The 17,318-nt window shown below is 43.4% G+C and overlaps 2 protein-coding genes across 2 annotated transcripts in view; one reads left to right on the forward strand and one right to left on the reverse strand.

The window, feature by feature from the left end:
* TTI1 (TELO2 interacting protein 1) overlaps positions 1 to 13,530 on the reverse strand; it is a 48,185-nt gene extending 34,655 nt beyond the window's left edge. Inside the window, exon 1 of the mRNA XM_059406985.1 lies at positions 13,476 to 13,530. The gene's annotated coding sequence lies outside the window, so the exon portion shown is untranslated. The remainder of the gene's footprint in view (positions 1 to 13,475) is intronic.
* A 47-nt stretch (positions 13,531 to 13,577) lies between these two features.
* The window catches only part of RPRD1B (regulation of nuclear pre-mRNA domain containing 1B), a 50,502-nt gene continuing 46,761 nt past the window's right edge, over positions 13,578 to 17,318 (forward strand). Inside the window, exon 1 of the mRNA XM_059406986.1 lies at positions 13,578 to 14,163. Coding sequence (XP_059262969.1) covers positions 14,013 to 14,163 — 151 coding nt within the window. The 5' untranslated portion in view covers positions 13,578 to 14,012. The remainder of the gene's footprint in view (positions 14,164 to 17,318) is intronic.

Below are 17,318 nucleotides of genomic sequence, written 5' to 3' on the forward strand. Positions count from 1 at the left end.
CACTCTTCGCTGCTTAGAATTCAACCGCGCTCCCTAACCCGCCTATTCACCATGGCACATGGGGCCCCTGGCCATCGGGCTCCTGCCTAGCTCAGCAACCTCAGCTTCAACCCTTCCAGCTGGAACTGCAGCCACGTGAAATGACAAAACTTGCAATTTCCCGAGCAGGTGGCATTCCTTCACATTCGCCTCCTCTGTCCCGTTTCAGTCCCCTCCATGCACACTGCTGCTATGGAATTCCGTCTGCTGCAGGATTTATCCTTCTGTCTTAACTGCTTTAGACGGGGCAATCCTGTACATCGAACCCAGAAAGGCATCTGGCACAAGACAAACATCGGGCCCCTTCTGCCTTGAAGTTGGATTTGGTTGGGTCCTGGCAGGCTAATACTCCTGCTGACAACTACAAAAAGCCAGATAAATTACAAAAACAATTTCTTAAAACATAAGTAGTTGTGGAAGCAACAGGGACTAGGTGGATGGATACTCTCGCCAGGGGGGGAATGTTCAGTGAGTCAACGGTTGATAGCTGTTTCTCTTTATTTTTCTGTTTTTTCATTTCACTTCATTTTGTTTTATTGCCCTTGCTGCATTTGCCGACCCTTGACATGAGCTCAGGATTACAGTGTGGCCCAGGCCAAAGGCTGTCACTTAGGAAAGAGAAACCACAACGCTTTTAAAATGTTGTTATGTGGGGTGGAGGGGGGAGAAACCTGAAGTTTTTAGAGCTCTCAAAATACACGGCTTCTGGGAGACGGCTGCTGCTGGGGGACAGACAGCTGAGAAATGTCCAAACACATGAAAGAGATCAACCCCCCCGGATTCAAGCTCAGCAAACCCAGGTTGGTGGTACAAAGACAAAGACACACACACAGATCACAGCTGAACTGTTGTAAACTGAAACTAAAAAGAAAAATCTTAAAAGTAATGGAGCAGTAAGACTGACAGATACTTCTCCACAGAAACGATGAAATCTGGAAGACACTAGAAGGAGAGGGACATCTTTAAAGGGCTAAGAGGAAATAACTATGAGGCTTGCATTTTATACCCTATGAAGCCAGCGTTCAATTGAACGTGGTGAAATAAAGATGGTTTTGGATAAAAACTAAGCGAATTTGGGGTGCCAAATGGGGTTAAAAGCAGTGGGTTAAAGCTTCTGCTTTCGGCTCAGGTCATGATTCCAGTGTCCTGGGATCTGGCCCTACATCGGGCTCTCTGCTCAGCGGGGAGCCTGCTTCCCTTCCTCTCTCTCTGCCTACCTCTCTGCCTACTTGTGATCCCTGTCTGTCAAATAAATAAATAAAATCTTTAAAAACACAACAATAAAACAAACCAAGGGAATTCATTGCTATCAGGTCTGCACTAAAGGAAAAAAATAAAGGGAAAAATGATCCTAGACAGAAGCATGGCTTTGTAGGAGGGACTGAAGAACAATGGAATATACCAGTATAAAATAATGCTAACTATACAAAATGATTATGTCTGTTGCAATTTAAGTATAGACATAAAACCAAAGTGCAAGACAATAATGTAGAAACAAAGGTGCATTGGAGGGATGTAAAAGGAGCTACATGTATTAAAAGTCTAGTAGTTGGAGGAGGTCATACAATAATCTGAAATTTGTAGGGTAAGCGCCAAAAGTATTGTAAAAGAATATATACTTAATAAGTTCAGACAGCAGGACAATAAATATTTTTAAATTTATCCAAAAAAAGGTAAAAAATGAGAAAAAGAGAAGCAAAACCAGTGATCATATAGGAAACAAATAATAAAATGGTAGAGAGCTCCCTGAAACAATGATTACATTAATGCAGATATTCTCAACAGTGGCACCTTTGATATTTTAGGTTTGATAATCATTTGTTAGTGGTTAGCTGTCTTATCCATTGTAAGATATTTACTAACATCTTAGGCCTCTGTCCCCAGGTGCCAGTAGCATTCCTCCAAGTGCAACAACCAAAAATTTCTCCAGGCACTGTCAAATGCCCCATGGAAAGTAAAAATGGCCCTTGGGTGAAAATCATTGGTGTAGCCATCAAAATCCCAGCAGGATTTTTGTAGAAAGTAACAAGATGACTCTAAAGTTGATATAGGAATGCAAAGTGCCTCAAATAGCAAAGACAACCTTTTTTTTTTTTTTTTAAGATTTTATTTATTTATTTGACAGACAGAGAGATCACAAGTAGGCAGAGAGGCCGGCAAGGGGGGGGGGGAACAGGCTCCCTGCTGAGCAGAGAGCCCAATGCAGAGCTCAATCCCAGGACCCTGAGACCATGACCCAAGCCGAAGGTAGAGGCTTTAATCTACTGAGCCACCCAGGTGCTCCCCCCTGCCGTTTAAAAAAGATTTTAGTTATTTGAAAGAGAGAGAGAGAGAAAGAGCACAAGTGGGGTGAGGGGCACAGGGAGAAAAAGGCTCCCCGCTGTTCAGGGAGCCTGATGTGGAACTCGATCCTGGGACTCTGGGACCACGAGCTGAGCTGAAAGGTGGACACCTAACTGACAGAGAGCCATCCAGGCACTCCAGCAAAGACAATCTTCAAGAGAAATTAGATTGGTAAGTTGTGGTAGTGTAAGTTCTTTCACTATCTGATTTCACTATCTGATTTACGGTACATGTACAGTAAGTAAAATCAGTGCATTATTAGCATAAAGATCGAAAAACAGACTAATGGAACAGAATAGCCCCCTCAAATGCAAGAGATCCACATACCTCACGAAGGCAAAAGCTGAAATGACCTGGTGGAAAGAACAGTCTTTTTAACAGAAGGTGCTGTGTCATTTGGTTATCCATAGGAAAAAATATGTATGTCTTGATTCCATCTGACACTGGATTTAAATGTGAAATGTAGAGAAAATGTAAGAAAACAGAAAAGAGCATCTTTGTGATCTTGGGGTAGGCAAAGATTTCTTAAACAGGATATAGAAAAGGGCCAACCATTTAAAAAAAAAGAAGAAGAAATAAATAGAAAGAAAGAAAAGGATAAATTGGATTACATTATGATTAAGAACTTCTGTTCCTCAAAAGACACCATTAAGACAGGGAAAGGACAACCCGTAAAGGGAGGAAAGGTGTCTGCTATATATCTGACAAAACACTCATATTGATAATATTTTTCATAAATCATTAACAACCCAGGAAAAACATGGGAAAGGACTTGAGCAGACATATCAAAAAAAGAGGATATCCAATGCTTAATCAACGTATGAAAAAAGACTCTCCACATCATTAAGTCAGGAAAATGCAATTCAAAACTTCAATAAAATGTCATTATGCATCCACCAGAAGGGCTAAGCTGAAAAAAGGGGGGGAAAAAAAAAGATAGAGGGGCACCTGGGTGGCTCAGTGGGTTAAAAGCCTCTGCCTTTTATCAGGTCATGATACCAGGGTCTTGGGATTGAGCCCCATATCTGGCTCTCTGCTTGGCAGGGAGCCTGCTTTCCGCCCCCACCCCCATTCCCCACCCCCCGCCTGCCTCTCTGCCTACTTGTGATCTCTGTCAAATAAATAAAGAAAATCTTAAAAAAAAAAAAAAAGACAAAGAAAATACTAGTCGTTAGCAAGGAAATGAAGCAACTAGAACTCTTATTCAAGGCTGGTAGGCATGTAAACTGGTACAACTACTTTGGAAAACTCTTCAGCAGGATCTAATAGTCTAAAGGTAAACACATGCATGCCCTATGACCTAGTATCTACTCTTTGATAAATCCCCAACAGAAATACATACATAAACATACCAAAAGATGTGTTCAAGAATATACTATCCACAATTGCCCCTGAATGCCCATCTCCAGGAGAATGGATAAATTGTAGTATAATCTCTCAATGGAGTATTATACAGATGAAGATTTACCGCAATTGGAGATCTTTAAAAGAACAGGTTATAGACTCAGAAATATATAAACCAGCTTTTTGCAGGGAAGAGAGTATACCAAATTGCTGCTTGACATGACTATAAAAGGCAATCATATACCTTTATGGGTTGGCCATGAAATCACACTTGTGTGACAATATGTCAATTACAAAAGAAATTGTTTAGAGATTTAGAGACTGAGGAGTCTCAGATTCTATTCCTATAAAATGCAGCCCTGATTACTGAAAGTGGTGCTGCAAAGTTCGATGTTTCTGTAACTGATGGTTCCAGGGGCGTTCTGGCCTGCTGGGGATGAGGCATTCAGAAAGGGTGGATTCTCTGGCTGAGTAGAGAAAACCACCCAGAGTTCAACTGTGGCAGACAGTGACTGAATAAACATAAGCCTGAATAACCAGTTCTCGATTGCTGATGGCAACTATGTCTTTTCTAGCTCAGCACACCCAAGCTGTGGTCACGGAAAGCGTCACTGAGAGGCAAGGGAAGAGATCCACAATCGTAGTCCATGGGTGAACCCATCGCCTCTCCCTGTCTTCCCCTTCTCTCTCTGCCTTGTCACTGGATGGGCTAGAGACCATCCCTGGGCCATGGCATATAGGTGGCGAAGACCAATGGGGTAATCGGCACCGGAAAAGATGCTATACCTTACAGACACTTAAAAGGATAAGAAGGTAGACCACAAGGCACTTACTATATCACACAATCAAGAAGTGGAAAAGGGAGAAAAAAGGGAAGAGGTACAAAAGACATTTGGAAAAAGAATGAACTTCAACAGGGAAGTATTCGCGGAGGGAGGGGGACTTGTGTTGGAATTTGAGGATTCCATGTTTAGAGCTGTGCAGGAAGGCTGCTCAAGGTAAAACAGCTGTTACAAGCAAAGGCCAGGAAGAAGAAAAATCAAAGCACCTTGTAAATGTAGAGACAAGATAGAGATGCCATCACAGCAAGTGAGCCACTCTTCATCCAGGGCGGACATACTCAACCCTGGGCCTTTGCTCTTGCTCTTCTACCATTATTTCCTCATGACTTGCTCTCTCATCACTTTTAGGGCTTGCTCAAACGTGAATTCTGAGTGAGCCTTCTCTGATCACTGCTGTTTAAAACTATAATCTATCCTCCCTCTTCCCCAGCCCTGCACTATCTCCTCGTCCTGACCTTAAAGTTTTCCTCCAGAGCACTTAGCGCCATCCATAAAACCAGATTATCTACCTGTTTATTTATTGTCTCCCTCCTCTCACTAGAATATAGGCTCTAGAAGAGTGATAATTGACAGGTTTGTTTATTGCTTCAGGCACACAGCAAATATTGAATAAATGCCTGTTGAGTCAACAGCCATATTCTAAGCTCTGGTTCTCTTGTTGGTAGAGCTTTAAGATCAGCTGTGCCTGAACTGGATTCTGGGTAAAAACTGCCATACTCTTCTTCTCTTGGGTAATTCCTACAGGTAGCCGACATCATCCTTTATGGGAGGATCCTGTTAGAGTCTCCCTCTCTCTCTCTCTTTTTTAAAGATTTTATTTATTTATTTGACAGAGAGACAGAGAGATCACAAGCAGAGGCAGAGACGCAGGCAGACAGAGAGGGGGAAGCAGGCTCCCTGCTGAGCAGAGAGTCTGATGCGGGGCTTGATCCCAGGACCCTGAGACCATGACCTGAGGTGAAGGCAGAAGCTTAACCCTCTGAGCCACCCATGTGTCCCTAGATTCATTCTTAAGGGGCAATCATAGCTCTAGACTTTGGCTGGGCTACTTTTAGGCTGATTCTAGGACAGGGACAGAATAAGAACACAAATGTGACTATCTGGATTCGAGTCCTTGCTCTACACCTGGCAGTACAATTTCCATGAATTTCAATTTCTTCAACCTAACATAAATTTGGTACATAAGACTTTTTCCCGAAAGTTCTAACTCTGAATAACCAGCATATGGATAAAAAAAAACTGGGCATAGATTCCACAGACAAGCATTTAGACATAAGAATTGCTAATACAGGTTCTTGAACAGAAGGAAGAGAATTAATACTTGCTGGGAAAAAACCCCACCAAATGACAAGCATGTACTAGGTATTTTATGTAATAAAAGTTCCTCATCCACCAGCTGAGTAACTCAAGGCTCAGAGAGGTGAAGTGACGCCTGGTCACACAGCAAGTGATGTCAGACCTGGAATTCATCTCAAAGGCTGAATGCACACTTTCCCCTAGACCAGAGGCTACCCTCAGTCTGTTTATCAGAATCAAGGGGGAATCAATGGAAGCAGAGATTCCTGGGCCCTACACCAGAGTTACTGAATCAGAATCTATGGGTGGTGGGGGAGTAGGGGAGATGGTAGGTATGCTTGTGAATCTATTTTAAAAGTTTGCAAGGCTGGGGCGCCTGGGTGGCTCAGTGGGTTAAGCCTCTGTCTTTGGCTCAGGTCATGATCTCAGGGTCTTGGGATCAAGCCCCACATTGGGCTCTCTGCTCGGCAGGGAGCCTGCTTCCCTGTGCCACTCCCCCCACCCCCGCCTTTCTGCCTGCTTGTGATCTCTCTCTCTATGTCACATAAATAACTAAAATCTTAAATAAATAAATAAATCAATAAATGTTTGCAAGGTCAGTCTGATGCCCCTCCCCCCACAGAGCATGGAAATCCCACACTGTACACATTCTACACAAACTCTGTCTTCTGAAGCACCAGGTGATGAAAGGAGTACTCGCTCAGGATCCATCTGGCAGTAGTGTGCAGAGTGCACTGGAGGGCTGCTGCCTTGGGTTAAAGTGACTGGTTTATTTGTGTACCTCTTCAACTGAACAGGATACTTTTTAGTGTTACAGCTTTCCTTGTGATTTTTCCCAGCATCTGGTACAGTGTCTGCCAAGCAGTTCCCACTCACTGTTTGTTTAATAAATGAGTAAGAGAGGCTGGATAAACCTTAAACCTCCAGTACACGTGAAATTTTGTAGCTTCCTACTCATTCTTTTTTCTACCTACAAATGTTTCCTTAGTATATACTATGTGTCATGCACCAGGCTAAGTTCTGGACAAGGAAAGGGAGATACAAAGTTACCTAGAGGGTCTAACACTGCAAGGAAGGAGTATACAACACAACAGTAAGGAGAGAGGTGCCTGGGTGGTTCAGTGGGTTAAGCCTCTGCCTTCGGCTCACGTCCTGGTCTCAGGGTCCTGAGATCGAGCCCTGCTCAGCGGGAAGCCTGCTTCCCTCTCTCTCTGCTTGCCTCTCTACCTACTTGTGATCTCTTTCTCCATCAAATAAAAAAGAAAATAAAATCTTAAAAACAAGCAAACAAAAAACACAAAGGAATATACAAAATAGAAGTGGAGGAAAGGAATCAAGACGTCCCAAAAATCCTTCCCCAAAGTACTTTAGGCTCATTTCATTTCTAGCTGTCCTCTATAGAATATTTGTTAAATGGTGCCCTGTATTACACTAATATTTATGAGCCTATACTTTCTACGTTTTTTGGTAGGCAGTACATCCTAGAAAAGTGGTTCTTAACTTAGAAAAGAGAGTATATCAAGAATATAGGGGTGCCTGGGTGGCTCAGTGGGTTAAGGCCTCTGCCTTCAGCTCAGGTCATGATCTCAGAGTCCTGGGATCGAGCCCTGCATCGGGCTCTCTGCTCAGCAGGGAGCCTGCTTCCCTCTCTCTCTCTGCCTGCCTCTCTGTCTACTTGTGATTTCTCTCTGTCAAATAAATAAATAAAATATTAAAAAAAAAAATTAAAAAAAAAAAAAAAGAATATACACTCCTTTCCCTCACCCTCAGGGTAGTGTCAGAGGAGGCTTATGGCCAGTCAGGACTTTTGCTACTGTCCACCCTTTTGCAACGAGGCCACCCTTAGTGTAGCACAGTAGATACCAAATGGGGTACTGGAACTCTCACTTCTACTGGGAAGTAATGACGAGCCCTTCACCTTGGGTGTCAAAGGAGACTGAGTGAAGACTTTAAACTTCTACCTACACTTGGTTCTCCTGCCAAAGTGGTATCAGAGAAAGCCAGCTAAAACAGAGAACTTAAATAAGATTCAGAGTGTCAGAACATAATGCAAAAATGTCCAATCAGGGACGCCTGGGTGGCTCAGTTGGTTAAGCAGCTGCCTTCGGCTCAGGTCATGATCCCAGCGTCCTGGGATCGAGTCCCACATCAGGCTCCTTGCTCGGCAGGGAGCCTGCTTCTCTCTCTGCCTCTGCCTGCCATTCTGTCTGCCTGTGTTCGCTCTCTCCCCCTCTCTCTCTCTGATAAATAAATAAAATCTTTAAAAAAAATGTCCAATCAAAAATCATTCATCATAACAAGAGACAGGAAGGTCTCAAACTGAAAGAAAAAAAATCAATATATCAAACACTGAGATGACAGAGATGTGAGAATTATCTGATAAAGTTATTAACGCATCCATGATTAAAATGCTTCCAGGAACAATTATGTGCTTGCTTGAAGTAAATGAAAGAACAGGAAGCCTCAACAAAGAAACAGGAGATGTAAACAAAAATCACATGGAAATTTTAGAATTGAAAAATCAATGATTACCAGAGACAGAGAAGGACATTCTATAACCATGAACGGGTAAACCCATCAAGAAGACATAGTAGGGTGGCCTGGGTGGCTCAGTGGGTTAAAGCCTCTGCCTTCGGCATAGGTCATGATCCTTGTGTCCTGGGATCGAGCCCCACATTGGGCTCTAGCCCCACATTGGGCTCTCTGCTCAGCAGGGAGCCTGCTTCGTCCCCTCCCCCGACTGCTTCTCTGCCTACTTGTGATTTCTGTCTGTCAAATAAATAAATAAATAGGGGGGCCTGGGTGGCTCAGTGGGTTAAAGCCTCTGCCTTCGGCTCAGGTCATGATCCCAGGGTCCTGGGATCGAGCCCCACATCAGGCTCTCTGCTCAGCAGGGAGCCTGCTTCCTCCTCTCTCTCTGCCTGCCTCTCTCCCTACTTGTGATCTCTGTCTGTCAAATAAATAAATAAAATCTTTAAAAAAATAAATAAATAAATAAATAAATCTTAAAAAAAAAAAAAAAAGACATAGCAATACTAAATGGATTATATTAAGACACAAATCAACCACAAAATACAAATACAAAATACAAATACAAAATAACCCCAAAATGTGTAATGCAAAAATTCATTAAAACTGAAAGGAGCAGCAGGGGTGGTCACCACAAATACAGGTAGTGACTACAACATTCTTCTCTCAACAATTGATAAAACAGGTAGAAAATCAACAAGGATAACAGGACTCAACAGCGCCCTATGTCTACAGGATCTAATCAACATTTAAAGAACACTCCAACAGGAGAATATATTTTCAGGTGCCCACAGAGTATTATACTAAAATAGATCATATCTCAGGCCATGACACAGTGAATACGGCAGCTTCCCCAACCACAATGGAATCAAACTAGAAATCTCACAACAGAGAGATAACAGGAAAATCTCCAAAGACCTGGAAACTAAGCAACATGTTTCTTTCTTTCCTGCCTTCTTTCTTTTCTTTTCTTTAGAATTTTTATTTATTAGATAGGGAACATAAGCAGGTGGAGTGGGAGAGGGAGAACCAGGCTCCCACTGAGTAGGAACCCCCCCCCCAAAATGCGGGACTCGATCCCAGGGCCCCAGGGTCATAACCTGAAGCTAAGGTAGCCGCTTAATGTCTGAGCCACCCAGGAGCCCCAAAGCAACACATTTCATGGATCAAAGAGGAAATCTCAAAGGAAATTTTAAAAAAGATACACAGAAATGAAAGTAAAAATACAACATATCAAAATTTGGGGGACACAGTTACAGCCATGCTGAAAGGGAAAATTTATATAGTAGTTAATATGCATGTTAGAAAAGAGGAAGGTCTCAAATCAATAATCTAAACTCTCACTTTAAGATCCTAGAAAAAGAGGAGCAAAATAAAACCAAAGGAAGCAGAAGGAAGAAAATAAAGAGCAGAGTAGAAATCAATGAAATTGGAAAGAGAAAATAGAGAAAGATCAATGAAACAAAGCACTGGTTCTTCAAAAAGATAGTAGAATTGACAAACTTCTGGCAAGACTGACAAGAGGGAAAGACAGACAAGAGGGATAATACAGGAACAACACAAACAACTTCACACATAGAGTTGATAACTTAGACCAAATGGCAAATTCCTCAAAAACTACTACAGCTTACGTAATATGAGAAAAATTATTTAACCTTTGACCAGCCTTACAACTTTTAAAACCTGAATTTGTCATTTAAAAACTCAAAAAAGAAAAAGAAAACAAATCCACAGGCCCAGAAGGTTTCACTGGGAACTTCTACCAACCATTTAAGGAATTAGCACCAATCCTACCCAACCTTCTAGAAAAAGGAGGAAATCTTTTCAACCTGTTTTATGAAGCTAGTACTACCCTGATACCAAACCTACCAAAGACAATATGTAAATAAAAAAGCTACACACCAATTTCCTTCCTGAACACAGATGCAAAAATCCTAAACAAAGATTATAAAATAAAATTTGGCGGCATGTAAAAAGAATTATATGCCATGAGAAAGCAGAGTTTATGCTAGGGATGGAAGGCTAACTCGATATTTGAAAATGAATCAGTGTAATTAATATTAATGGGCTGAAGAAGAAAAATCAGATTGTCATCATCTTATCTTTCAGACTTCTAAATGTTGAAGTGTTTTAGCACTCAGTCACTGGGCCTCTCTTCTTTTTTTTTTTTTCATTTATTTATTTGAGAGAGCTCACATGGGCATGTTTGCACATATAAAAGCAGAGAGAAGGGGTAGAGGGAGAGGGAGAGAAGCAGGCTCCTTGCTGAGAAGGAAGCCCTACGTGGTGGTGGGGGGAGAAGCTCGATCCCAGGACCCTGGGATCAAGACCTGAGCCAGGCAGACGCTTAACCACCTGAGCCATCCAGGCGCCCCAAACTATCTTCTTTCTACAGCTATTCCCCCTTATGATGCCCACATTTATACATTTATATGTTTAACTCTATCATGTCTCTTCCTTGAACTCCAGACCCATAAATCCAACTGCCTATGAGAGAAGCCTTTACTTGGATAGGTATTTCCACGTGGACATGTACAAACCTAAACTCCTGTTTTACTCCCTAAACCATCTCTTTCTGCAATTCAGAAAAAGCACAGTCCCATTTTTATGGTTGCTCAGGCTGAAACCTTTGGGGCCACCTAGAGTTTTACATCTCCTACCTAATTTGTCAGCAAATACTGTCCTACCTCTTAAAGACAGAATCCTGGGATTCCTATTCCCGGAATCCGACCCCCTCTCACCACCTCAACCCTGGTCTGAATCATCCTTTCACCTGCGTTATTACAACAGCTGCTCAACTGCTCTTCCTGCTTCCACCCTTGAAGCCTTACTGTTCTTGGCCTAAGAGCCAACAATGCTCCTCTTTTGCTCAAGAGCATCCAGTGAACTCTCATTTTGTTCAGAGTATTATCCAAAATTCTTCCTATGGCTTACAAGTCCCCATGGGATATGGTCCATGTTATGTGGTCCCTGACTACTTTTCTGAGCTCATTTCCAGCCTTCTGGTTCATATCACTCCAGCCTCACCATCCTTCTTGCTGTTCCTTAAAAATGCCAACAATGGGGACGCCTGGGTGGCTCAGTTGGCTGGACGACTGCCTTCGGTACAGGTCATGATCCTGGAGTCTCGGGATCGAGTCCCGCATCGGGCTCCTAGCTCCATGGGGAGTCTGCTTCTCTTTCTGACCTTCTCCTTGCTCATGCTCTCTCTCACTGTCTCTCTCTCAAATAAATAAATAAAATCTTTAAAAAAAAAATGCCAACAATGGTCTAACAGTTGCATTTAGTTTTCCCTCTGCCTTGAACAACATTCTACCATACGGCATATGGCTTGTTCTCTCGTTTCTTTCAGGGCTCTAATCAAATGTCACCCTGCCAATGAGGCCTTTTCTAACCAGCATATTTAATAGACTCCTATTCTCCCACAAATGCATTCCTCATCCTCCTTGATTTTTATTTAAATTAGGTATCATTTTCTAACTTGTTTTATACGTGTTTTTTTTTTTTTTTTTTAAATCTACCTCTTCTTGTAGGAGGTAAGCTTCTGGGGACACAGATTCTTTTTGCTTAAAATAGTGCTTGAGACATAGTGCTCAAAAATTATTAGCTGAAAGAATCAATCTGCGACTCAGAAGTGAAGACTTTGGGATCAGACATCAGATAACCTTGATTTGACTCCTAGCTCGGTCATTTTCTATATCCAAGTGATATTGGACAGATTACTCACCTATGTTTTATGTTTTCTCATCTTTCAAATAGTGATAATAATCCTCATCACACAAAACTATTTTAAGGATTAAATAAAACAAAGTACGTAATGTGCTTAATACAGAGTGACTTGGTGTTAAGTGTTCAGTAGATGACAGTGCTACTTAATATAGAAACATGGTCAAGATTGGGGCTCAAAGGCCCTCGGTTAAAATTATGACTAGATATTGACTGTGTAATTTTAGGGCATTTACCTTTTTAATATTAATTCACTCCATCAGCTATGAATAATGTGGTGGGATGAGAAAAATGCTTAAGATGCAGTCCTTTCCCTCTAATCTTAGTTATGTGATCTTGGGTAGGTTACCTAACTTCTCTGTGCCATTTCCTCATTGAGAATAACATAGAGAGTTATTCTCAAATGAGAATAACATAGTAACTACCTTATAGCTTTGTCATGAGGATTAAATGTGTTACTATGTGAAAACAATGTCTAGCCCTTAGAAATTGCTCACTATATTGGCTACGATATTGATTACGATGATTCTAGTCTGGAAGAGGAGTGAAAGCATCAAGGCAAAGAACTACAATATGGTGCAGTGAGAGAAAAAATAGTCATCAACTAGGAAAATGTCTCTTAACTGGAGTTTGCCCCTAACTGGTAAATGCCATGCTAATCGGGAAATTTTGAAACTGCTGTCTACAATAACCTAACTTCCTACTACCAATCCCACAGCAGCTGGAAAGACAAATTTCTCTGATTTGATAACTGGAATTTAAAACTTTTTATTAAACATAGGTAAAGAGGTTGCAGTCTCAAACGGCGTTTTAAAGGTCAAGGGAACCATTGACTTCCCTGCCCCAACTCTCAAAAAAGTTAACATATTGCTTAAATTTCAGAACGATTAAATGGACTCCCCAGAGGGCAAGGGCAGCATGTAATTCCCTGAACGAAACAACCAAATTAAGGGCCCAAAGGTGTGTTTTATGGCAGTGCTGTCGCGACTAAACGTCAGTACAGGATATTAAAGGGTGGTCCTGGAGGCTGAGTGGGAGCACACCAGGTGAGAAGTGGGGGGCGGGGGGGGAGGCCTCACCTTTGGAGAAAAAACAGAGCAAGAGCCAAGACGTGAAAAGTGCACGTGGGTGGCTCGGCACAACTAAAAGGAAGCTTTGGCGGGCGGGGGATGGGCGGGGGGACAGCCAGAGAGCAGGACGTGTACAGAGAAGAGTTCGGACTGGGGTCTGCCAGATGAGGGAGAAAGCCCCCCCTCCCGTATATCCTGATCACGCAGCATCAGCGTCCCCTCGAGATTCCCCTTTAGGGGGTCCCAGTTGTTGGGTTCCCTCTTGCTCCCGCCACTCTTCCCTTACCTCATTTTCCAGCCTTTCCCTCTCTCCCGCCTCCTCCACCCCGCCGGAAGTGGCGTGCTAACTAGCGCGCCGTACAGCGCCAGAAAGGTTCTGCCGGAGCGGGAGAAACGGTTCCGGTGAGCCTCACTGCGCCTGCGTGCGGGCGCGAGCGGTCCAAGCGCCTTCCGGAGGCCGCCGAACTGCGTTTCCCTCCCGGTCTGTCCCTTTCGAAGTACCCTGAGCGAGATTCAGGGAGGCCACCGCCACTGGAGGGGCGTTTTTCTCTAGCTCTGACACCTCCGGGTGCCCAGCTACTCCGGCCCTTCCCCTTTGACCCTGCTCTCGGCGGGGTGAGAGGTCGGTGGCCATCTTGTGGCGGCGGCGCGGGCGGCTGTTACTGCGGAGACCCATCCCCTCCCCCTCCTTACCCCCCTGGCAGTCTGTCAGTCTGTAAAGAGCCTCGCAGGCAGTCAGGTGAGGCCCCGGCCTCGTGCCGTCGCTCTTCCCGCCGCACTGGGCGGCCCAGGCCGCTCCCTGCAGGGCCCCATCGCCGCCACCATGTCCTCCTTTTCCGAGTCGGCGTTGGAGAAGAAGCTCTCGGAGCTGAGCAACTCTCAACAGAGCGTGCAGACCCTGTCCTTGTGGCTCATCCACCACCGCAAGCACGCGGGACCCATCGTCTCTGTGTGGCACCGCGAGCTCCGCAAAGGTAAACACCCCCAGTGCAGCCCCTTGGACCCTCCCCTGGATTGACCTCTCCCCAGCCCATTCCCGAGGCTCCTCTAGCTTCTTAGTTGAAGCCTGCTTTCCAAGCCCGGGCCTCTGATTGCGCTTCTGAGGTTGGTGACAGTGTTATCCCCATTTCTCGGAAAAGGAAACTGAGGCCTGGGAAGGTTTAGGATACTTGTCTGCGGTTCCCAGACTCCCAGTTCAGCCAGCCCTTTTCCCCCCCGCAGACTACTCCTGACACTTGTGACTATTATTATCTGGAAAGCTTTGCAGAGGGCATTGGCCCTAGGCTGTTGTGTGCCAGGCACTTTGCTGGGCATTTGGAATAAGAGCCAAAGGACTCTGGAGTAAGACTGCCTAGATCGAGTCCTGGCTTAGCCACTTATTTAGCTGAGTGATACTGGGCTAGTTTCTTCATCTCTCTGTGCGTCTGTTTTCTCATCTGTAAAACGAGACAAGGATGGCTGCCACTTACAGAGCCTTTATTCTGTGCCAGTCACTATGCTGAGACCTTTATGAATATCCTCACATTTTAGTCCTCAGAATGGCTCTGTGAGGTGGGTACGGTTACCCCCCATATGGAGAGGTTAAGGGGCCACACTACCTAGACCTTACCTCTCAGGCTCCTCTTCTAGTGCATCCTTCATTGATTCGAGACCCTGCTTGGGATCCGACAGGCGTTCATTGAGCTCAGCCGGTTATGTGCCAGGCACTGGATTGGATGCTTGATAATACGTTGACTCCAGAGGCCATCTGCCTGGAATTTAAGCCTGGCTTTGCCATTCACTGACCCCAGCAGCCTAGCCTCTCTGACCCTCAGTTTCCTTACCTATAAAATGGAGGCGATGAAAACTGGTATTTACTGTGCCTTTAATTATGTGCCAGGTGCAGTACTGATATCTTTACATACATTGTCATTTTTTAAATTCTCAGAGTTCTCTGGAGTAGGAACTTTGCAGATGAGGAAAAACTGAGGCTCAAACAACTTGCTGTGGTAAGGAGTAAACAGGATAATCCAAACGAACATCCAGCATGGTGTCAAGCACAGTATAGGCGTTTCATAAATAATGGTGAAATGGGACTACTGATTACTCAGTGTGAGGCATGGTCTTTGCCTTCAAGTTAGGGAAGGTAGGCACCTTCACAGCTGTTCCCTTAATGATTCCATAGCAGAAAGCTGAGGAAATGGAGCTTAGAACCACTTTGGGCAGCCTCTGTGTAGTAGGCCCTTTATAATATAGGAAGTAACTTTACGTGTGTTTTCCACCATCTGTGAGATGGAGACTCCCACCTGAATGGTTAAGTGGTATTTTCATTGCCTTACAGCTAGTGAGGCTAGACTACATCAGGCTGTCAGACAGGAAAATCCAAGATTCTTTGAGGAGAGCTGGTTCTAGCCTTTTAGCACAGACTCCCCTTTCCACAAGCATGTGCCATTCTGAGATAGGGATCCCTTTTTGGCAGTTGGGGAATAGAGCCTAGAGCCCACAAATCCTCCTCCTTGTACCCTATTTGAGTTATGGAAAATAACAATTCAGAGACTGCATTCATCTGTGAAGCTCCTTTAACCCTAATCTCATGATCCTAGTTTCCTGAAACCTTATGTTTTAAGGAGACCAGCATTATTATCTCCCATTTTATAGATGAGAGTGTAAAGATAAGGAGAGATTAAGTGCTTTGTTTAGGGTGTATGGCTGGAGTATTAGCCCAGCGCCCTCCAATGCCAAAATTTGTGCTTTCAAGTACCCAGTGCCTCAGTCCCCTTTAATAAGTGGAAGTGATTGTCTGACTCCAACCAAACCCATATCACTTTTGTTGGTGAGAATTAATCACTGTATCCCACCCCATCCCACAGTAATTTAGCATTTATTCATTCTTAGTACTGTTTTTTCACTAGATTTGTGTTTTGTATGAGAAACTGAGTCTTCTTGTTTCTTTGTAATGCCCATAGCATTTCGCATGGTACTTTTTAACACAGTTTAAAAATAGGTTAGGAGTTTGATTGTGGTTTTCAGTGTCATTTTCATGGTTGAGTAGAGGATCCAAACAGCACTACCTACAGCTTTCTGTGAAATGTTTTATATCCGTAATGCCCAACAAGGTAGCCACTTGCCACATGTGGCTGTTGAGCACTTGAAATGTGTGACTAAGGAACAAAAGTTTTAAATGATTGTGTTAGTTCAAGTGTTCAATAGCCATATGTGGCTAGTGGCTACCATATTGGATAGTGCCAAGGTAGAGATGCTCTTCCAAGCATCAGGATACAGCTTCCTAATAACCCAGTCTTCATTGATGAATAGAGAATGCTCCCACACAGAAGTGGAAAAAGATTTTGTGCCATTATGTTCAAATTGACTAGCCCCTTAGATTCTGGCCCACCCTGAGTCTTTAGAAGTGGACGTTTCTATCTGGTCAAGTCATTTCCCTAAGATGTTTACAGACTCTGTCTGAATTGTCTTGAAAATATTTACAGGGTTTACAGAAATGACTATTTTTTGCTTAAATGCTACTTTTATTCAATGCTACTTTTATTCTTGATGGGTTACTGTCTTTCCACTAGGAATAATTCTTAATTTATCGCTTTGGGCTCTGTTTTAGGTAGAACTTCCTTTCTTTATGGGGAAGTTTGATGTAAAATGCTCCTTAGATGAGTATTTTTTAGTAATGTTTTTGTATGTTGGCCTGAATGCAGTTAAATAGGCCTTCCCCCCCCACCCCCCGACCCCCAGCTTTTTTAGATGTCAAAACCAGCTAAACAAATTGAGTTTTTTTTTTGTCAGCTAGTTATATAAATTTTACCTAGCAACTATTCCATCCCATTTGGAATGGGCATAGATAGGGAGTGAAAGGATCTACTGTGTCATATTGGAAAGACATCTGACTAAGTGAGTTGTCACCTGGGACTAGAGTAGAGGGTATGAGTATTTAAGTGCTCTGGGCTTTGTCTTATCACCTTTACACACGTGGTACTCATGTTGGCTTCAGGATGCTGGATGTAGAGGGATAAATTTTAACTAAAACCCCATTGCAAAGTTTGAGAATGATGAAAATTAATTGGCATTGTAAATAGTGAAAACTTTGGCTCTCTGGCCTCTTGGCTATCATGTTTGCAGCACTGAAAAAAACATATCATGT

Source organism: Mustela nigripes, chromosome 7 (genome assembly GCF_022355385.1).
Source record: "Mustela nigripes isolate SB6536 chromosome 7, MUSNIG.SB6536, whole genome shotgun sequence".
In the NCBI taxonomy this organism is placed as follows: domain Eukaryota; kingdom Metazoa; phylum Chordata; class Mammalia; order Carnivora; family Mustelidae; genus Mustela; species Mustela nigripes.